The 23219-nt window shown below is 42.2% G+C and overlaps 1 protein-coding gene across 1 annotated transcript in view; it reads right to left on the reverse strand.

Moving 5' to 3' along the window:
- Nucleotides 1-11189, reverse strand: part of nampt1 (nicotinamide phosphoribosyltransferase 1) — a 30622-nt gene extending 19433 nt beyond the window's left edge. Inside the window, exons 1-2 of the mRNA XM_071903180.2 lie at nt 11060-11189; nt 1821-1977 (exon numbers count right to left, since the gene is read on the reverse strand). Of these exons, the coding sequence (XP_071759281.1) occupies nt 1821-1977; nt 11060-11113 (211 nt within the window). The 5' untranslated portion in view covers nt 11114-11189. The remainder of the gene's footprint in view (nt 1-1820; nt 1978-11059) is intronic.
- Between the last annotated feature and the right edge of the window lie 12030 nt (nt 11190-23219).

The raw sequence follows: 23219 nt of genomic DNA on the forward strand, positions 1-23219 counted from the left end.
TAGAGAAAGCGTCCTGTAACTGGAAACAGCCAGGTTCGATTCCCTAAGTGTCCGCCCTGAGCAACTCACTGAATCCCCACCAGCTCCAGAGGTGCTGCTCTGTACCTGACCTGCCTGTAGAGCGGGGAAAGCCTAAAGACAATTTCTCTACAGGGATCAATAACGTATCACATTAGCATGCATCCAGCCTTGCATAGTTAAGCCTCAGGCTGAACTAAATGCCAGTATTAACTAAGTTAACAATATAGGAGTGTTTAAATTTGTAAAATTTGGTTAAGAAAGTTCCAAAACATTATTTTCAGCCTCTTCAAATTTAAGTGAAAGTATACCTAAAATGTATATGAGTCACATACATGGATTGGTCAAATAAATTGCTGATTGCATCTTTAATAGTTGGTCGAATCTTTCAGCTTTCAGAGGGACGCTCCTCGCAGGCAGCTGGCCTTTCTTCCTCAGACGGTGAAAGAGCAGCTGTTCTTTTGTCTTCTCGCTCACTGTTATCCCGGGCTCTCTGTCTCCCCTGCACCTCTGCTGCCACACCATGAAATCCTCTTAAAAGACAGGGGCAGACGCTTTCTCTCTCTCTCTCTCTCACCCTCCTAAACTCTTTCTGCCTCTCTCACATGCCCCACGAGATCAGAATAAACTAATTAAAAAATGCACTTTTGCGCACTTGAATTTATCTGATGTTGGTACCGAGTTGCTTCAAATTTATAGTTAGGCTAATTATTAATATACTATTATATGCATTATATTTTGTCATATTTCTGTCTCTCAGCTTTTATTTTTGAATAGCTTTTTCTCTCTTCTTAAACTGCTCTCTTTGTTTTATGTCCTCTACCGTTTAATCAATGTAAAACATGTTGTAACCTTTTTCTTAAAGTGCTATATAAACTTTATTATTCTGTCTGAGGTGGGATGTCAAACTATGATCTGATGGTGTAATAAGTAAAGGGAATGTCCTTAAAACTGGATGGACAACGAAAACAAGCACCTGCACTGCTGAAGTGTCCTTGAGCAAGACATTGAATCTTTACCAGCTCCAGCAGTGCTATTCTGACTATTCTGGTGAGCAAAGAGATCAATATCTCCCACGGGGACCAATAGAGTGTCACAAAAGACTCTACTTAGCTTGGTTTGCATTCCAAGGATTTACAGCGATAGCCAGGGTTTACTTATTACCTGCGCCTCTGAATGACCCCTCAAAACCAAAAATATGCGCTTGCTTTTGTATTTCATTTCTGGCAGCATATAATACATTACTTGGGCTAAGGTTTGTAATAAACAAATCATTTTTCAGTTTTGAATTATAACTTTTGGTTTTGGCTCTGGGCCTGAATCCAAACTGAAAAAATTTTGTCTCGTCCTGGCAAAGAGGCAGTAGAAGAAGACTGTGGTTGTACTGGGCAGCTCGCAGGTGTGAATGTGAAGCAGGATGATGCTGACAAAGTGCATGTGTGCATTGTCAACTTGGATAAATAAAAGGTTAATAAAGTCTATGTCTGGGTTACATAATCCAAGCCTTTCTATCTTACCCTTATTTAATCAGGAAGGTTGACTGAGAACACACTTCTATTTACACCAACGGCCTGGGGGAGTGGTAGCAGAGAGGAGGGAGTTTCTGCCCATTGCTACCACAGCTACTGAGGAGGTCGGAAGTTCAGTGCCTTGCTCAAGGGCACTTTGATGTCTTAAGGGAGCTGTTGAGGGAGATGTGAACATTACTCACTCACTTCCTCCTCTCAGATTTTCCTCCAGCTCACCCGCAGATTCAAAACTGGGACCTTCCTGAGCATCATATTTTAGTTTGCAAGCCTTACCTTTTAGGTATTTGTGGAGGATGTACTGCAGGCCGTAGAAGACAGTTTTGTCGTATTTGACTTTTCTGTTCTTGGTGGGTTCTGTCCTCTTCTCGCGGCACTCGAAGTAGGAGTACACTTTACTCGTGTTGGGGGGGTACTGCTTGTAATGCGTTACCTGCAGAAGACAGAGCACATACACAGGACGAATTAGGCTAGGAATTATGACCACAAAACAGGACTAAAATACAAAGAAATGAATCTGAGTTAGGCTATACTTTGAAAATATATAAAACTGATAACAACTTAAGATAACATAACACAACACATCACATGTTTCCATGGTACAGATAACAGGCGATGCTATGAGCTAGCTCACAACACATTTCAAAAACAATAAATGCCCATTAAGCAAGTTTTAATCTCTTTTACATGAAAGGAGATTGGTCAGAGACTTCTTTGGTATGAGTTTTTGCAGTTTCCTGATGGTGTTCTCATCCCTCCTGTCCAATTCCCCTACAGGCTATTCCATACACTTCCATAGCTGTACTAACAGTGAGGCTAGACTCACAAAACTGTTTCATAACCTATTGACCTGCACTAGCTAGTGCTACCAAGTGCTAACTGGAGGCTGGAGCCACTTTCTCAGACAGCTTTTCTACACCCCCACCCCAAAACCCCCAAACCATCACCCACCCACACACCCACATACACACGGACCTTCATGAACGATAAAATTTGTAATCATTATCTGTCCAGTCTTACTGAACTGGTGCCAAAACGGACCAGACAGACTCTTTAACTGGAAGTATAAAAGGAAATGAGCTCTCTACGTCCACTAGCCTCCCTTATTAGTCAGGTGACTTAAAGATGCACGAGTCCTAAATTATGTGCGCACATTACACAAAAGTGTGCATGAACACACACACACACCAAAGAGGCACATGTAAATGAGCCCCCCCCCCCCCCAAAACAGACAGACACACACACACATGCATCACGCATACACACAATTATGTCTATTTCCAGTACAGTAGTTGTTAGGGCTGCACAATCAATCATGTAGAATTAATTCTGCACAACTTCTGGTATAATTAGACAATAATGACACATTTGGATTAATTTCATTTAGAATGGCTGTTATTTTTGTTGTAAATACCTAAGATGCTGACGTAAGATGCTAAACATGCAATTAAATTATTTTTCACCCAAAGTTATTGACACTAATAGTTGTGATCAATATTCATGATCACAATATCTTGTGAAATAATTGTTTGGGATTGTCATTTTAGTGTAACCCCTACAGCCCCGGTGGTTCCTGAAGCTTTCTCAGCCAAAAAGAAAAATTTAGTCTGACATTATCACTCTTGTCATGTGAGGACTGAACAGACACAGGCTGGAAAGCTATTTTGGGCCTCCACCCATAGCTTAAGAAACACCGGCCTCATATTTTATCTAAGTGATTTATAGTGAACATTCAGGTTCAGCAGGAGTGTTACCAATCAACTGTGTGTGTGTGACATTTCCGCCTAATCACATAGTACTAAAAATGCCACAATAAGACTGAGACATGTCCGGACCTGTCCCACACACACGTTCTCTGCTGTTCTTTGTACTTACGGTAGTTTCAGTTTTGCATGTGCATGTAGTGATTTCCTAATCTATGCTCAGTTGACTGATACCAACACATTTACTGACTCGGATAAAATAGAGATTACGTAAATTAGCAAACAGAGACATATCCAGACCTGTTCTACACACACACACACACACACACACACACAGAATAAATAGCATAACAGAACAGAAAAACAGACAACGCCCCAAACACACACACACACAGAGAAAGGATACAGGGATGACTGCAGCCATCCGCCCACCAATTAAACCCCAAATGACTCCAGGGATTCCCATAGAGTACAGTGGGTCATTTGAGGATTTAACCCTACTGACAGTACCGGCCACTCAGAGACTCTGAACTCTGCCATCATTAATGGTTATTAGCAGAGTGAGAAATTAACACCAGCCACCACTTCTTGAAAGAACTCAAGTAAAATGTAATCCAATGCAGCTTACAGCTCACTTAGTACTTCATTTTGTAATCTGTCAGTTAACTTCTAGACTACTCTTCTTCCAAAATTCACACAAAATGTAGTTGATAAACAACATTTACTCTATTTTATAGACCGTAATTTGAATAGTCGTCATCTACAACCATGGTAGTCCAGGAACGGGTTTTAATCGAACCCATATCTGTGAAATAAGCCTTGAAATAGCCTGCACCAAGGTTTCTTAAAGGGGAATGGTGTCTATTTTCATCAGTAAAATAAATTCTCGACCCTTCGGGGAATACTATGATCACAGGCAAAAAGTTTGATTCGGTTCGAGAGCCAGAATTGCCAATGATCACAGTACTCCCCGAAGGGTGGAGAAAGACATTTTACCAATGAAAATGGGCAGCAATCCCCTTTAAACAGTGCCCAATATGGGTCACAGGCTCGATCCTCATTACACTACATCCTTGGGAATGACTCAATTTCTCACCCTAGTACTCACAAAAACCACTGGCATAACTACCTGTGAAATTAGCCCCAAGTCTAGATCACAATCTAGATAAACAAGCATCAAATAGGAACTAGGCAAGAGAAGAGAAGAGAAGAGAAGAGAAGAGAAGAGAAGTAAATGTCAGTGAACTACTCAGTTTCTCTGACCCTGTCTCTGTCCTTTCCTCTGGGCTTTAGAGGACTCAAAATAGAGTCAAGACACACAACATGACACGTAAGCCTGACCACGTGTATGTGTACACACACACACACACACACACGCACACGCACACACGCTGGCACAACATACACACACCAATGCATACACACAAACTTGCAGACACACAGTTTTAAAATCACAAATCACTGAAGCAACACAGTCGTGACTGGTGCAAACCTAGTTAGTTTTCAAGGCGCACTATACAGGCCTCCTCATGATGATATTATCCATATCCAATGATATTATCCATTTATTATCCAATATAATAACAAGTTTATACTACAAACATTACTACAGACCAAAAATACTTCGTTACAAATCATACAGCATGTAGCCTTTATGGATTATTTTTATCAAAGGAGATCTAACTGAATATTTTGGCATTTCTCAGTGTTGTCATGCTTACTTTGAAAAATGAGCCTTAGTGTGGCCTAATGCCTGGTGGGACCATCCCATTACCTAAAGGTCACAGGTTCAAACCTCACCACAGCCAATGTGTCCCATCAAAGTGTTCTTACGCAAGACACTCTCTAGTCTAGACTACTGTCTTTGCATAAAAGGGTCTGCAAAATGTCTAAAATGTAATGTTATGTAAATGTGGTCCTGTGGCAACAAACTTGTGTTGTGGGTTTTCTTTGAAAATCTGTGTGGTTGATTTGTGGATAGGGAGTAACAACATACACCTCCTCCCAACGTACAAATCTACCTCACCTGCACACTAAACTCCTTGTTGTTTAGTGTTGTTATAGCGTGTTGTCATAGTGTGTGTGTGTGTGTGTGTGTGTGTGTGTAGGCTATATGTCTGTGTGTATGTGTTTCCAGACAATAGACTAGCCCAGCTTCGCAGCAGAGTTTCTCTTTTCAATCCAACCAGACAAAACACAATTCAGGCATTCAGGTGCAGCTTGTCTTTATGTCCTGTGAACAAAGTGAATGCCTCTGATTGTTTTGCTAGTCAATCTGGCGCTATACTTGCAATACACCTTCTCTGTCTTTACACACCAAACAAGCACTCACAGACACATGTACAGCAAAGATTAGAACACATGCAAAAGCTGTGTGCAGACACACACAAGCACACCTGAGATACAAACAGACACATACAAACCACTGCCAATGAGACAAGAATGCATACCCACACGCACAGCCACTAACCATGTGGTGACATTAGCTGCTTCAGTAATTAAGAGGTTAGACAGTCGAATCCTACTTGACTGGTAAGCTCACGGTCTGTGTGACTTTACTGGCTAGCTTACTGCATCAGATGAGACAGCAAAGAGACAAACAGTAACATTATCCTGGTCTGGTAAAACAGGTGCACCTCACCTGGGAAAGACGCAGCATGAAATTTGATCAGTGTCAGCCCAAATCTTTTGTCTTGACTTTTTATCCTTATTCAGCTGACTTCTGCCGTTTCTCTTCAGCTCTAACTACAGTAGCTTGACTAAACACACTTTCTTCTCAGAAATGCCTTGCTTGACACCCATTATGTTGGACACATTCACACCTGGTATCTACCCAGAGCAACTTCAGCCTTCTTCTGTTCGCCACTGAGCAGCTCCAATGGAGCCGATAGGGAAAAGTCCTGTCATCAAGGGTACTTTGATAGTCATTATCGAGGAGTAGAAGAAGGGGCTATATAAAGGGCTGCAACTAACGATTATTTTCATTATCGATAGATCTATTATTTTTTTCAATTAATCATTTAGTCTATAAAATGTCAAAAGTAATGACAAATGCCCTTCACAAGCTACCAAACCCCAAAGTGATGTTTTAAAATTGCTTACTTAACCTGACCAGCAGCCAAAAACCCCCCACAAAGTATTCATTTTATGATATGAAACGGAGAAAAGCAAGCAAATCTTAACATTTGTATAAAAATTCCCCAATAAAACCATCACAGATTTTTGTAACAATCAAATAAAACGATCAAATAAAACCATTTTTCTCTAACAAACTGATATCCCATTTTGTCCCGCCTCACTATCCTGTTTCAACAGGAAATACATGGCATTAAGGAAGCAAGATGCTCTCAAATTGCTGTTTCATTGTGACTTTAAAAGTAAATCTCAACCCTGTAAGGGCTTTTCAAGGTAAAGCAACATCTTATTTCTTGGCTGGAGTTGCTCCATTACATCTATTCTGCGGTACACCTGACTCAAATGCCTGAAGACCTAATGTAAAAAGACTTAAGACAAGAGGTTCATACACTTTCAGAGCCTGGCTGGGAATCAAATTGAATGAATTAGTCTCACCCTGGGACCCAGGCTCATTAAAGCATATTTGTACAGCACTTTGTTAAGAGAAGTGCTACAGAAATATAGCATTACTCTTTGTTATGTGCAGCCCCACCTGAGACAGGTCCGCAAGCCATTTTGGGCACTCAACCCACTGTTGAAGAAACATTTCTTTGGAGTCATTAAATACAAATGACTTGCACAGACTGATGTACAGACTCAAGAGGACAGAAGAATGCAACTTGCCTGCCCTCTATTTTGTTATCTCTTGCTCTAACGCTCACACATTCTCTCTTTATCCCTCAGCCACAGACTACATTTTAAAGTTCAGTTAAGGTTTTTGTAGCTTGTTATCTCACTCTGAACCATTCAATTTTAGCCTTTTTCCCTTGAGCTTTGTCTTGCAAACTGAACCTCTTTGCTGACTGCCCAAACTCCCTTTCTTTTCCATCACTCCTGGCGTTCTGTCCCCCCACCCCAGCCATGGTCCATAGGGATGCACCGATCCGATACTTGGTATCGGTATCGGGCCAATATTGGCCTAAAATGCTGGATCGGATATCGGTGGCAGTGAACGTTATAATCCGATCCGATCTAAAGCAATCAGTTTGGTAAAAGGAGCCCCCGTGGAGTAATAAACTGGCGTAGTCGCAACATGCCGTAAAATGCACGATTCACCTGCCATAAAACATGCCTGAGATTGCACATGATGTGACGCTAGTGAGTGAAGAAGTTGGAAAAAGAAAGAGAGCGTGGAGGCAATGTGTGGATGTAAACATGTCTGCGGTTGGGAATTATTTTAGCCCCAAAGGGACGCTAGTAATGGCATAGCCGTCTAGTGTCAAAGATCTTTATCCAACTCACCGTTACCGAGAGCTTCATTTGGCGACGCCTTCCAAATGCTTGCTCCTTCGCTCAAAATTACATCGAGTGTCCTTGGGCTTAGTATCATGTACACGCTACCATAAAAGTCTTCCATTTTCACAAACGAAGCTTTTTGGAGCAGGGAGCTAAGCTACAGCTAGTGCTACCGCGCTGATGACGCTGACGCGACCGATGTGACAGCTCTTCAGTGCAGCCTCAAAACATTGTCAGTGAACGAAGGAACAGGCTGACAGCAGAGGTGAGATGCTTCTGTTTCTGAAGGAAAACCTGCCCCTTGTCCTTAAGTGAGCAAAACTAGACTAGACTTGGCACACACTGGAGGTTCTGCCCAGAAAAAGCCTATGTGTGGCAGTATTTTTTCTGTCAGTTATTCACACTAAAGAAGAGGAAGAAAATATAAACAAAGGCTGTATGGCTGTTTCAATATTGTTTTGTAGCAGTATGCACTGGTCAGTTTATTGCTCTTTTGCACTTTTGGGAGTTTTTTTGCACTGTGTCCCTATGTTATGTAACAGTACTTTATTTATTCATTTATTTTTTAGTCAGTTATTAACACTGAAGGTTATCTAGTTTTAAATTAAGAGAAAAATATAAGCAGAATGTTTTAGTATTGTTTTATATATTGCAGCAGTCTTTTATATATCCTAGGAATTGTCATTCCTATTTTGGTCAGTTCTTTTGCCCTGCTGCAGTTTTTTTTTAACAATAGAATTGTTGTTCCCATGTTATTTACATGTATGCAGCTGTGTAATTATAGAAGGAAAAAAGGGTCAATATCGGATCAGTAATCAGTATCAGTCGATGCTCAAAATTCTGGTATCGTATCGGATCGGCAGTGAAAAAACGGTATTGGTGCATCCCTAATGGTCCATTGAAGTATTATATTATCTGGAAGCAGGGCATCGCTTGGCCCCGCCCACTCCCCTGTTGACTTTCCATACTTTTCAAAATTAGATGGAGGCTTATATAGCTGTGAGGGGGAGGGGTGGTGGGGGAGGGACAGGTAGTATTCCGCTAAGTTAGGCACAGAATAGTGACTTCGAGTTAATGTAGCCTACATTTGCAAAACAGTCCCAATTCTGATATCAGCCATTTACTTACATTCCTGAATGTATCATGCATAGCTTTCCAACCAGTGTTTCTACAGAGTGCTTTGATTCTGTATCGTACAACTAAGGTAGACACAGAATACTAGAGATAATATAGCATACATTAGCTGGATTTTGTGGAACTGAGCATACAAAAGCAACATAGTGTAGTTTTCTTATAGCCATCTTATAACTGTGAGTTTGGCTATTTACTCATGCAGCTTACCAAACTGTTGCAACTGTTTCCTCTTGGAGATGCAAGCTATGCAATACACCACGGTTGCAGCAAGTCATCAAGATTACTTCTCTTCATATCAGATCGCTTGACCCCATCCCATCACCAAGTGTTGTCATGTGACTGCTGTACATGTTTCCGCTTGATTTCTACTGATACTAAATAATGATTTGACTCTGAGACTCAATAATGACAAATTAGCTCTTCTTCCTTATCTAAGACATTTTCAAATCATTGCCATCGTTACCACTCTGCTTTAGAGAATGTAAACACTATTACTTCCATTTTTCTTCTAGACAGAATACAACAAAGCACAACACTGACACTGACATCTAGCAGTTCGGGTCCACGCACAGAAACACCAACACAGATCTATAAATGTTACCACCGCAAGCCAGCTGCATGCTGGCAGTCACCTCCAACAAAACCCCCTACTGCGAAAACAAAAGTGAAAGCTAAAATTTAAAAATTTCCTCCAAACTCAGATGTGTTATAACAGCATTTGTAAACAGTAACTTCACACTTTTTAGTTATTGCAGATGTGTAAAACTGCTGAACATTCAGATAGACAGTTAACATGAGTGCAGTACAAAGGCATATTGCAGACAGACAGTGAGTGTTAACATGACACATAACCTGGCTAAACTCTGATTTGTGGACGTCAATGGGAGGTTTTAGCACATCACCTAACCTAACCTTTCCTTTTAGCTCCTTTGGCTACAAAGTCCATTATAAAGATAGACACTACTGTAAAGAATTACATGTGGAATTTTTAATGACACTTGTGTTCCTTACTAGCCTGTGCAATCCACATGGCCTTTGTCACGACTACAAGTCCACATCCTTGATAAACTCCAAAACTTTCCATTGCCTTAGTGTTCATACATTCAGACACAACAGCTCAAAGACCAAGGTTTCCAATCTCCATGTATTTACAATCAACTATTATAATCCCCTTGTGGCCATGCCTTTGACCTGAACCACTGTACATCGACCTTGCTGGTCTTAATAAAGAGGAATTTCGCACAGGGTACCTGCAGGTTTCAGCAAGTGAAATTGAATATTTGTTGAGGGCTTTTAGTGACAGTAATAATGAAATGTAAGAACCATTTCACAACAAAACTAGAGCTGATAAGGAAGATAAAAAAAACAACAGACTTTGAAGTTAGGTCTGCATAACCGGGATGATATCTTGTCAGAAGGTACACTGAGAAGACATAATATTTTTAAGACCTCAGCAACTGTAATTAAGACTTAAAAGCAGCGTAAGGTAAACTAGCCCAAACTCAGTTTACCCATCTTATGAGGCTGACTTACATACGGTTATATATACACCAATCGTTGCTTAAAAACTTGCAGCTAACTGTATTTTAAGACTTTCTAAAGGCCTTTGATTTGTATAATTCCTTGAAGACCTTTTAGGACCTCTAGTCATCTGTGTCAAACGAGGTAATTTCAATGTCGTAACCCCACATGCTCCAGAGGCTATTTAACTTTCGCTTTTGATTTCTTGGAAATGATGCCATTGTCGGTAATGTTAGCTGCTACCTGCTGGCTAACATTACACCCGGGTAAACTCGCAAACCAGACTTGCCTCATACCTCCTCATGTGCAGTTCACAGTACCACATTATCCACAGCACTTGCTAGCTAGTGGCTAACATTAGCTTTTATATATCTACCCCCTCTGTCTCCCTCCTGCGCTCCCTGTTAGCTCGCTAGCTAATGTTAGGTTAGCTAGCTGGATAGCACCGCGACTAGCAAAGCCGGTGGAAAACTAGCACCATAATCAGCGGTCCTGGATGTAGCTAGCTAGCTCGAAGCGGGATGCTTGCTTTCTGAATTTGGTACCCCGTTTCTACCTGCCCTCTCCTCCTCATCCTCCTCCCCATTCGGCCTAGTGTGAACCGACAGAGACCAGCCACAGAGCGCACTGTGATGGCCTTGGGACTGGTGATGAAACCACCTTGACTTAATCATTTTCATCCAACTACCGCCCTCCCCCGCCCCCCCTGCGTTTCATCCCGAATCTACACCGCCATGGGTTCCTTACCTTGTATGAATCGGTCGCTAGCAATATGTTGAAGTCGGTGTATCTGTGCTCCATCTTTCCCCTCGGTTGTGACTCAGTCGCAGCTGTCCGTGTTGTGTTGCGCGCCGTGCTGCCGGGGACTCAGCCAGCCTGGTAGCTGTGTCGCTGGGGGAAGGACAGCGGAGAGAACCGGGGAAGGGGCGGGCGTTAGAGCGACTGTCGTCACCAAAATCCCGGCTCCACTCGGCTATGTTCGGCTCTGCTCGGCTATCATCCCGATGAGGCTGCGCCGTCACGGTGAAACCAAAGATTGTCGATTTTTGAGAAAATAGCCCACGGCCCGCCTACTGCAGAGGTTAACGGCCTTAACCCGTACGCATGCGCTCTCCTAACGCTGAGACAGTAAAAGCATAGCCAGATGTAACTAATACTGTAAATTGATGATGATAATAATAATAGAAGGTGCGTAGTATTTTAACATCAATAAATCATTACCACATTAATTTTGAGACATTACTATAATAACTGCACCATTGCCAAGAAGCCTCTACACTGTATTTCACACTGTGTGCCACCGGGTCAGTTTTTATCCTTTCTGGCACAAAACAGGAAGACAGCCGTTTTCTTTCCAGCACAAATGGACCAACACTTTCAGAGTTTCTCGCAATAGTAGATGGTGGAACAAGTTGGAAAAGTCAGCTTTATCAGTTATTGGCTCTTATCTTTCTTATTGCGCATCAAAAGAAATGCACAGCAGTGTGACAAGAATGGGGAGTGGGGACAAGTAGCAGCATCCTCTTTGTGACAGGAAGCAACAGGGTTTATGGGAAATGTGGTCTTAACTTTGAGAAACACTCGCACTTACTGGCATGAGATAGAGGCTACCAATCATCTCAGCCCTGGTCTCACTTGTTTATGGTAATTATAACATGGCATCACAATTAATTTGACAATGACATATTGATGTTTAAAAATGCTACATGTAGCATCTTTAAATATGCATAGCCACGGCTCTTTGCCTCCACTTCTGTCCCACACATAATGTTATAGTGACTGATCTGATACAGACCTGAAACAAGGTTGTTCAAAAACTACTCATCACAAAAACATAAATTTTACCATCAAGGTCAAAGACAGCCTACTTCTGGGTGTAATTTGGTCCAGTGAAACCTTATATGTTTTAAATTGGCGATATCTGCAACAGAAGGCCATATCTGTCCACTTTTTCATTACCGCCAGTACATTGGGAACACAAGTTTTTAAGGATTACATATTTTATGTGCCTCAGAGTAGTATGTGAATTTTGTAACCTGCGGATCTAAAATTCGCCAAACATCAACCAATCCTATTTCTTTCTCCGCTCTTCTCAAAGCCATTGCTGTTTTTTCTGATTTGTGTTTCATCTTACATTCATAACCATGTTAAGATCTCCACCCATTACCGTTATACCTTTTGCTTCTGTTACTAGCAAAGATAAATTCTTCTTCATAAAGTTTGAATCCTGCCCGGGTGGGTTATAGACATTCAGCAGAGTTATTTGTATGTTTTCTATATTTCCTATCACTAAAAAATCACTAAAGAAATGCTTTCTCACCCCTCTTCCTGCTGTACTATGGGATGATGCGAACACTTGAGCTGATGTCACTTTCTCCAACTTGTCATGTTCTTCTCTATTCAAATGTGTTTCTTGCAAGAATATAACATCACCCTCTTTCTTTTTTTTTTTATATTAAGAGTTTTATTGTACATTTTCATCATTATACAAAACACGCAATGGACAAGGTAATACGAAAGACAACACTGCATAACAAAACAGAAATAAAGATAACATGGGGGGGGGGGGATGCAAGGGTGACACCCAGAGCCCGCAACAACATTCGACAGGCTTTTCTTTCTTATACATTCTTTATACAAGCCTTCTCAAGCGGAGGCAGGTACCTGAGATATAGAAAGTGGTCACATAATAAGCAAGGGTTTTACTACAGGCCACACAAAGCAAGAGAAAAAAAAAACAAACAAACAAACAAACAAACAAATGAGAGTACTTAACAAGTCTTAATTGCTAGGGCGAGTGTAATCAGTTACTATTTACTATATGGTCAAACAAGGAACTTGCGGACAGTGTCCCAGTGGTCCTCCAGGCCCTTGTCAAAGTCTTTTAACAGGCAGGCTGCCCGTTCCATATTCAGCAAGTCCAGGTATTCCTCCAGCCACGAATCCCTAGAGAAGCAGACTGGCTTACGTTCCTTCCAGTTTAAAAGAATTAATCTTTTAGTAGACAAGCAACCCAGTGTCCAGAGCCGGTCAACAGTGACTCCAACACTAGGTTTTAGGCCCAGCAGGCATGCTATGGGACATACAGGGAAATTAACATTAAAAAACTCTGACATTAGGGATGTGACTTCTAACCAGAGTGTTTTAACAGCTGGGCAGTCCCAAAGCAGGTGGAGTAATGAACCTCGACTGCCACAATTGTGCCAGCATAAACCTTGGTGTTTGTCGTCCATCTTGGATAATCTAACAGGGGTAATATATGCTCTGCTCAGAATCTTGTATTGTATAATCCTAAATCTCACACATTTAGAAGAGCTCAAAGCTGACCTCCAAATTGTATTCCACTGAGAAGCAGTCAAGGATATATTAAGGTCATGCTCCCAAGCCAGCTGAACAGAAGAATATGCATTAGGGGCAGCCCTAAACATTAAGCTATAAATATTTGAGACCACACCTCCTGACGAGGTTGCCTTCTTAAAAAGCTGATCCCACTCCGAGCATGAGGCAGGCACAGCTCCCTCTTTACATTTCCTATTTATAACAGACGATAGTTGTGCATATGTTAAAAAGAAAGAATCTAAAAGGCCAAACTGATTTTTAAGTTGTTGAAATGGTAAGATTTTATCGCTAAAGATCTGTCCGACTGTTGTAATGCCAAGCCTCTGCCAAGTTTTGTTACTTAAGGTACATCCTCCAGCTGAAAGGATGGGGTTACACCAGATGGGACAGGATGGAAGAGAAAGCCCCTCGATGCTAAATCTCCTGTGTAGCTGCTTCACAATAGAGCATGAAAACCTAATAATAGTGTTGTCCAATAGAGGTGGTGGTCTTGGACAGTACCACAATGATGCCAAGGATATTTTATTATTTCCAGATATGATGCGCTTCTCCAGCCATTCCCAGCTGCCTACCAGAGAGTCGGGCTTGTAAGCCCAAGTCAATGGATACTTTGCATTGTATGAAAGATAATACTGAAATACATCTGGGACTCCTAGACCACCCCTGGATCTGGGTATAATTAATTTCTTGTAAGCGATTCTGGGCTTTTTATTATTCCAAAGGAATCGAATAAAAAGGGATTTGATGTCTCTGAACCAGCTTTGAGGAAATTTAAGAGGAATAGATGCAATGATATGAGTAAGTCTTGGTAGAACATTCATTTTCAATATTTCTGCTCTACCCCATAGAGACAGTGGTAAGGCTATCCATCTGTTGATGTCATCCTTGATGGACTGGAGGATGCCAGGGCCATTAAGGCTGAAGATTTTAATAATAGGAGATATGATGTTGATTCCCAAATACTTCATTCCATTTGTTTTCCAAATAAAAGGGGTGCCCATTAGATCAGATTTAAATGAGTGAGAGTTAAGTGGCATTGCCTCACTCTTGTTCCAATTGATCTTGTATCCAGAAAAACTGCCAAATAAATTAACCAAATTAAGAACTGCAGGTATAGAGGATGCTGGCTTGCTTAAGGTGAGCAAAATATCATCAGCATACATATTCAATTTAAAATCGTGTCCATGGAAGTTCACACCGTGTATGTCACCACTAGAACGGATTGCACATGCTAATGGTTCGAGGGCGACAATGAAGAGTAGGGGGCTGACTGTACAACCCTGCCTAACGCCTCGTTGTATAGAGAAGGGTTTTGAGACTAATCCATTAGTTCTAACAGAGGAAAATGGGGCACTATAAAGAGCTTTTACCCAGCTAATGAACTTGGGGCCAAAACCAAATTTTTTAAACGTATAAAATAAATAGGGCCATTCTATCTGGTCAAAGGCTTTTTCAGCATCTAATGATGCTGCAATGACTGGAGACTTACTGGAACTAGCTTCCAGCATAATCTGGAAAACCCTCCGCATATTATTTGAGGACAGACGACCTGGGATGAAACCTACTTGGTCTAGATGCACTATAGATGGGACTACCTTCTCCAAACGGAGTGCCAGGATCTTAGCCAGGATCTTATAATCACAATTTAACAAACTTAAAGGACGGTAGTTACCCATCAGAACTGGATCTTTACCTGGTTTTGGCAACAAAGAGATAATGGCCCTGCACATAGAGGGAGGCATGGATTCAGATTCCAATATTTCATTAAATAACAACAGTAAATATGGAGAAAGCTGCTCTTTAAAACACTTGTAGAATTCGATTCCCAGGCCGTCGTCCCCTGGAGTTTTTCCCGAAGCCATCTTCATGATTGCAATCTCAATCTCAGCCCGTGTAACAGGTGCATCAAGCACATCCCTATCAACCGAACTGACTCTAGGAAGGCTGAGGCCTTCAAAGAAACTGTCCAATTCAGCTTCATTTGCATTATTTACTGTACCATAGAGTTTGGAGTAATAATTTTTAAAAGATTGATTAATTATAGCTGCGTCACATTGTAACATACCACTCTCGTCTCTAATTGCTGGAATTGTCTGTCCGGGTGGCGCCTTATCACCTGTCTGGCATCGGCCTCAGTGGTTACCTGTGGGGCCGGCGCGTGCCATGTGCTGGGGCGCTCCCCGGGGGCGCGCTGTACTATCAGCATCTTGATCCATACATTGTGGTTCTTATTGGATGGATACACGATTGAATAGAATTACTTTGGTTAGTCTGAATGTAAACGGCATTCAGAATCCAATCAAAAGATATAAGATACTGGTGTATTTAAAATCTCTTAATTGTGATATTGCCATGCTGCAGGAGACCCATCTGAACTCTACAGAATCTAAAAAGCTAAGACAGAGATGGGTAGGGCAGGTATTCTCCTCTCCTGGTGGTAAAGGAAGCAGAGGTGTTAGTATCCTAATTTCTAAAAATATGCCTTTTAAACCCTCCAGTGTACACTATGACCATGATGGAAGATATGTAATTGTTTCGGGCTGCTTACAAAATGAAAAGCTGACACTTGTGAACTTGTATGCTCCAAATACGCTACAGTCTAAGTTTTTTGCCTCTCTGTGCCCAATGATATCTCAGTCTATGGAAGGTCCTCTCAACATCACCCTCTTTCTTAAGTCTCTGAAGAATTTTCTTTCTTTTAATTGGATTATTAAGACCATTAGCATTCAATGAAACTATAGTAATTTCACCCATGTATTTATTTCTTTCCGCCCTTTCTCTCCTTTTTTCTTCTTCCTTCTTTTCTGCCTCTTCTTAGACCAACACCTGACAGATTTCGTACCATTGTAATATCCCCATGGTTTTTGTTCATGATTAACATAACAGCAAAAAAAAAAAAAACAACAACAACAAAGAAGAAAAAAACATATTTGACGACTTCCATAATTTGCCACCAACCCCCGCGGTAGCGTAATTGGTTTTCCATGCTAATCTCATTGCATGGATCCCAGTATCCTATATCTAATATGGACCCCTCTCTTGAAAATTCACGATCAAATAGTAAAAGATTTTACATATTGGTCTATTTACAAAGGAGCTAAGGGAAGTGGAGGTGAGGAGAGGTGAAAAAATAAACAAATCAATATTAAAAATAAAAAAGGAAAGTTCGGGGAGATATCGGAAATCGGTATAAATCTCTTCCAGGAGGTTTTGAGCAGAAATAAATAATAATAAAAGATAGTTTGTTCCTTTTATTTCTTCATTCTCTCTTGTGCACACATATAATCCTAAAAGCTTGAAGTTTCTTGGGACTGCCATCTCCCATACACTGAAGCGGGAGGCCAACACCAGCCTTATAATCAGTAAGGCCCGTCACAGACTTTTCTTCCTGCGTCAGCTCAGTAAATTTGCTGTGACTCTGGAAGCTATGGTTCACTTCTACAGGGCTGTCACTGAGAGTGTGATAACCCTCTCCATCACAACATGGTATGTCAATACAACAGCTCAAGAGAGGAAGCAGCTGGAGAGAGTTACAAGCACATCATCTAAGATCACTGGCTGTGAGCTCCATATGCCACCTGTATTCACAGGGAGAAACTGTCCACCAACCCTTCACACCCTGCCAGTTCTTTCTTCAAACTCCTTCCTTCTAGGAACAGGTACCAGAGCATTAGCTGTCCAACCTCACGGCTCCATAATGACACCTACACAGAGATTGTTTGTCACCTGAATGTGCAGGCTAGGTGATTTTTAATGGAAGCATTAGAAGTCCGGTAAATGAAGGATCTTTGTAAGGCATTAGGTCACTTTATTAAAGGGTGGGCACTCTTTGCACAGTGTAAGAATAATGTGTAGGTGTGGATTTGGCACGTGTGTTTTTAGGTGTGTATGTATGGTATGCTGTATGACTGTTATCTCATGTACTTCATTGTCATGTGTCTTTGTTTTTAATGGAGCGGCATCAATGCAAATCCTATCTGCCTCCACTGACCCCACCTATTGTTTTCCCTGTTCCTCCAAGCTGGCAGCATGGACTGCCCCAGAAATAAAATAAAATACAATAAAATAAAATAAACTAAATACACTGAGCAATAAAAATAGAGCATTTCCATTTTAGCAGCATCTCTTCAACATTGAACTGTGATGTCACAGGGCACAATGGAGAGTTGTAGAGTTTAGAATCTATGGAATCAGAGTTTCAGGTCCAAGAGGCGCCTTTGTGTGTCAGTTTACATGGATTCACTCTGCGTATACACCACGTCTTCAAGACTGCGATTGACTGTGTTTTCACCTTGTTGTCTGCTGTTGCTTTGAGCGCGCATTCACCACTTTCTTATCAGTAACCACCTTCTCCAAGACCCTGCAAAGGTATGATTTTTTTCACTCACTTCACTTTCACTCACTCACAAGCCTAAAACAAATCCTACGTTTTAGCATCCTAAGTGTCAGTGAAATGTTACATGTTACAGTTAGTTATATTGTCCCCAAATGAAACACTATGGCTAGACTTACACTGCAAAGCTCAAATTTGACACTTTTCCCTCTTGTAACACAAATTTAATGTTGTAAGAGGGAAAAACAGGTGAAATCGGATGATTCTCTGTGTAGACAGCAATGTATTGGGATCAGGATCCCAAAAGCATCCTAGCAAGATGCTCTTGGTTAATACTAAAATGCCTTTGGGAAACCAGGCCCTGATCAGCCTCACATGGGGGAGTTACAGCTTTAATATGAGTCTGTCTGCTGTCAAGGCTCCTGCTACATTTCTTTGAGGCCTCAAACATTTCATTGAGCTATTGGTGTCTTTCTCTGTAGTAATATTGTACTATAAATGAATAACTTGAATAAATGCTGTATCATGCCATGCTGTATGTTATTTTCCATGGTGTTCAGGTTGCCTTGTAGAGATCATGGACTCTCACTCTCAGAGTCCCTCTGAGGTGGAGAAAGCTGAGGCCCAGACCCACACCAGGATCCAGTCCTGGACGGCGCTGGTCCACAGCTACTCCCTCAAACAAGTCATCTCCCAGCTGACAGTTCAGGTACATTATCACGGATGTGTGTTCAATGTGATATGAAATGGGAACCTTTGAATCCAAAGATAATCACAAGATGCTCCAGTAGTTACAGTTCAGGCTTCTGCAGAATTATTTTATTACGTTATGCTCCAACTATTAAACTTATTGACTTGTATTACATGCATAGTTGATCAAATCTCAACTTATGTTTTTGCTCCCTCCCTTGGTGAGTTATACAGTACATGCATGCTTCCCCTTCATTAAATCTTCATGGTTGAAACTCAAGTTCATGTCTCATGTTGGTCTTCTGTGCTCTCCAGATCAGCCCTTGTGCCCCTGAGTCTGGAAATTGTCTGCAGGCCAATTGCCTTCTGGACACACAGCGCCTCCTCTCTCCCTCCTTCCCCTGGGTCCAGGTGACGGAGGAGAAGCAGGAGGCCAACTGTCTCCTCCAGCCCACTGCGCACTACCAGGTGATACTGTACTGCTGGCATGTTCAAATGCTGCAAGTGCAGGAGGAATCCCCTTTAATGTGTTGACAATATTATGTCAAAATACATTGAATGACTTGTTAACACAAAAATAAAATGCATTGCAGTGTAAGATCAACAGTAGGCCTATATGTTGCCACCATATTATATCTAAGGTGTATATTTGCAGGTGGCCAAGTGCATCCTGGGCAGCTTGGAGGAGGTTTTAGGGCCCAGAGCCGTGCTGGAGAAAGCTCTGTTGGTCTCTTCACCCATCCTCCAGCAATATGTTGCTCACCTGGTGGCTCTGAACATAGCCCAGCTGGTCCCAGATCAGCTGTCACCTAACCAGGACAGACTGGTGAGTGAGACAAGTTAAACTTACTTTCAATTAAACTTAATCCTGTCGAGATTAGTTTAATGTTTTTATTGTATTCTATTTTAATTTTGTTCAGCTGACACATTTTAAAACGCATGACATGAATAACATAAAACTGTCAAGTATGATGACAAAAATGATTCAGAAATGTTTTCAGAGTGACAGCTTTGCAGTGGAAGCACTGTTTGCAGTCACATAGGCTAAGTATAATTTCAGTAAAGTTCATATAAAAAAAAAAACAGTAGGTAACATTTACATTTTTAGACATTTTCAAGACTTAAAGTGTTTGCAACAGTAACATAAGCTTAAATTCCTCCATCACCAACAAGCAACCAATAGTGAGAGTTCAAAGGTCAGAGCCATGGTGTCCTGACAATGGCAATCAAACTATTCCTGTGATCTTAGAATGATGATCTAAGACAGAGAAGAGGGAGGAAAGCTATGAAAAGAAATCAGAGAAATGCAAGCTAAGGAGAAAAGTTGAAAAGATTTTGAAGTCATTTAGTTGTAACATAAAAGCTGATGAAGTAAATGCAAACACTTACCAGCTTGTGATTTGACAGAGGGTGGTGTCGGCAGCAGACTGCCTCCCTCTCCCTGCTACACTCACTGTCAGCAGTGAGCTAGTGGAAGATCTGCTCATCCAGCTGATGCTGAAGCTCCACCCACTGAGCGGCTTTGGTGTCAGACAGCTGGATCAGCAACAACTGCTGGCCTTGTGCCTCCATGTAGGTGTACTACTAATACTACTATTATTACTACTACTACTAATACTGCTGCTGCTACTGCCACCACTACTATACTACTACCCTTACTACAACTACTGCTATCTAACTCTGTTTTCTCTTCTCTTCTCTTCTCTTCTCTTCTCTTCTCTTCTCTTCTCTTCTCTTCTCTTCTCTTCTCTTCTCTTCTCTTCTTCATTGTGATCACCTCTCCTCTCCTTGTCCAGATGAGTGCTGTGACTCTGGAGACCCTGCGGAGAGTTCCAGGCATTGCCGTGGATACCAGTCTCCCTCCTCCACTGTGTAACACCAGGAGAGCCGCTGTGTTGCTCCAGAGCCGCCTCATGAAGAGCTTTGGATCATCTATTCAGGTACAACTGGATATCAGTGCCAATCGCATCCCATTTGTTGGATATGATTTTCATGCAATACTGTGAGCACATGCATTTTCAGAATGGATTGTCCCAGTGGGAGTTGAACCCCTAATGCCCTATCTTGACAAAATCCTCCTAAAAATTGTCCTTGGTCCAAATCTTTCTGGACTGCCTCTCACAAAAATGCCTGGTCTGTTGCTGTAGGTGAAGAAACTGCTGGCGATGAGAGACCCTGCTCTCCTCTGCTCAATCCCACATGTAATCATCGAGGCCGTCCTGACTATGTACCAGCCAGGCAGGCAGGCCGACCTGTCAGGTGCTCCGAACCAAGGTGATCAAATGGAAGAAGCTATGGTCATTTATTGCTATACATCCCACAATACCTTGCACTTCATGCAATAGGTATTCTCAACACAACCAGATTCATGTTGTGGGGAGGAATGGCGGTCTGGCCGGTCCCATGATTTTTTTAACTTTAGGAATACTCTCCACTATGACACTGCTTCACCCCTCCTTATTCTCTGCTCCCAGTATTATGACACTGCTTGACCGATCCTTCTTTTCTGCTCTTAGCACCCAGGGAGAGAGATGAGATGGAGACCAGGCTGTTCTCTCAGCTTCTCCCTGAATCTCTGCGGGAGAAAATGTTCCAGCAGTATGGAACTTGGATCCGGTGCACCAAGGTCTTTCAGAAGGCTCTGCGCAGGATCACTGACCAGGACATCCTGGAATACCGGAGCAGAGTCGCCAAGCCCCGCTCGTCCAACAGGGATGTGGTGTGGGTGGACGGCACGTTCTTTGTTGGTGACGACTATGAGGAGGTGAAGACGCCGACGGACAGCAGCTTCGTCAAGAACCCTCTGGCCCTCGACTGCAGCCTGGCTGCCTTCATGAAGCAGTTCCCAGAGACAGAACTGTTTGCAGAGACCAAGCCTGTCACTGATGGGTTAGACGGTTGGTCTTTTCTCAGTGTCCAAGGAACTGCAGGAGGGAGAGGAGACCAGGGGTTTGTCTGTGGCCCTGAGGGGAAACCAACCAAATCTGGCTTCAGATCTCTCCAGTCTTCTCCTCCGCAACCATTGGCTGGTGTCCAATCACTTCTGACTACAGTAGGTTTACTTCAGCTAAATAAAACAGTGTGTAAGAAAGTGTTTGTGAAACTATATGTTTCTACTGGCTCCTCACATGCTAACAGTACCAGCAAATTTATATTAGTCCGGGTCAAAGATTACAAACCCCTAACTACCCCTGAAGTGAAAGCTCCATCTGTACAGGGTTCAGCTGAACCAACCAAAATCTTCTCCTCTAACACAGGAAAGAGCTGTGGTGCAGGAGTCCACCATCAAATGCATCCTGGTGGAACTTTTCCGAGGCAGAGATAAGACTCTGTACCGGCCGCAGCACCTGCAGAACCGGACCTTTGAGAAGGAGCTGGTGCAGCACATCCACTCCCTGCTGCAGAAGGAGGCGGCCAAGTACCAACACAACAGAGTCTTCCTCCGAAACCTGCAACGCCTCACCGACCCCGAGCAGGAGGTTTGTTTTGATTTCATTTGGGGTTAAAACAAAAACATCAAATTTTAAAAGGAACATGAATTCACTTCAAAATCACTTCACTGACATAACGCAACTCAATATCAGGAAGATGTCCCCAATATTTTGTACATTTAGTGTATAAATTCAGTGTATAAACTCACCCACTTTCTCCTCTCGCAGATCAAACTGAGCCTGGATCTGTCCTGGCCCCTCAAAGTCGCTCTGGGTCAGGCCCTTCCTAACGTCTGGCTGAGCAGACAAGGGCTGATGGAGGATCCTCAGATCGCCTTGCTGGCCTGCAGCCTCATCGCCACAGAGATCCTCAACCACCTCAAGCCCTCTGTGAGCTTTGCTGAAGGCACCAAGAGCGGAGAGGAAACCCCGTTCAGCGTCAACATCCCAGTCCAGCGAGAGGAGGGGGAGACAGAGAGAGACCAGACCCTGCTGGAGCTGCGTCTGCAGAAGCAGCGCAAGGAGAGCAGGGAGGAGTTCTGGAGCACAGAGCCGAAGGTGAGCCGCCATTCAAAGCAACATGTTTTCAAAGTCACAGTCTACAGCACATGGTTAATGTTAAACCTAAGGCATACACTGAATGGACAAAATATTAGGGACACTTTCTCTTTTCATTAAGTAAGCTGATGAGGTGAATCCAGGTAAAAGCTATTATCCCTTATTGATTTCCCTCATTAAATCTATAGCAAGCACAAAGGAAGAGATGAAGATAAAGAGAAGCAGACGAGTTAGAAAAGGATTTTTAAACTTTGAGACAATTGACATGTGGATTGTGGGGCTGCAACTCAATATCAGGAAGATGTCCCTAATATTTTCTACATTCAGTGTAGTTTTACTGCAAAGCTAAAACTCCTTAACCATGGTACTGTGTAAACTGTAACTTTCCTGAAACACAGGCCATTTCCTGCTGATATGGTATGAACATGATGCTCAGAAACAATGGAAAAGGTAAGATCTGACATTTTGTTTTACTCGACAGGTTGCTGCAGTGACAGCAGAGCTGAAAGAGAAGAAGAAGAAGAAAAAGTGGCTCTCTTGGCTCTGTGGCCTCTTC

This window comes from Centroberyx gerrardi, chromosome 24 (genome assembly GCF_048128805.1).
Source record: "Centroberyx gerrardi isolate f3 chromosome 24, fCenGer3.hap1.cur.20231027, whole genome shotgun sequence".
NCBI lineage: Eukaryota > Metazoa > Chordata > Actinopteri > Beryciformes > Berycidae > Centroberyx > Centroberyx gerrardi.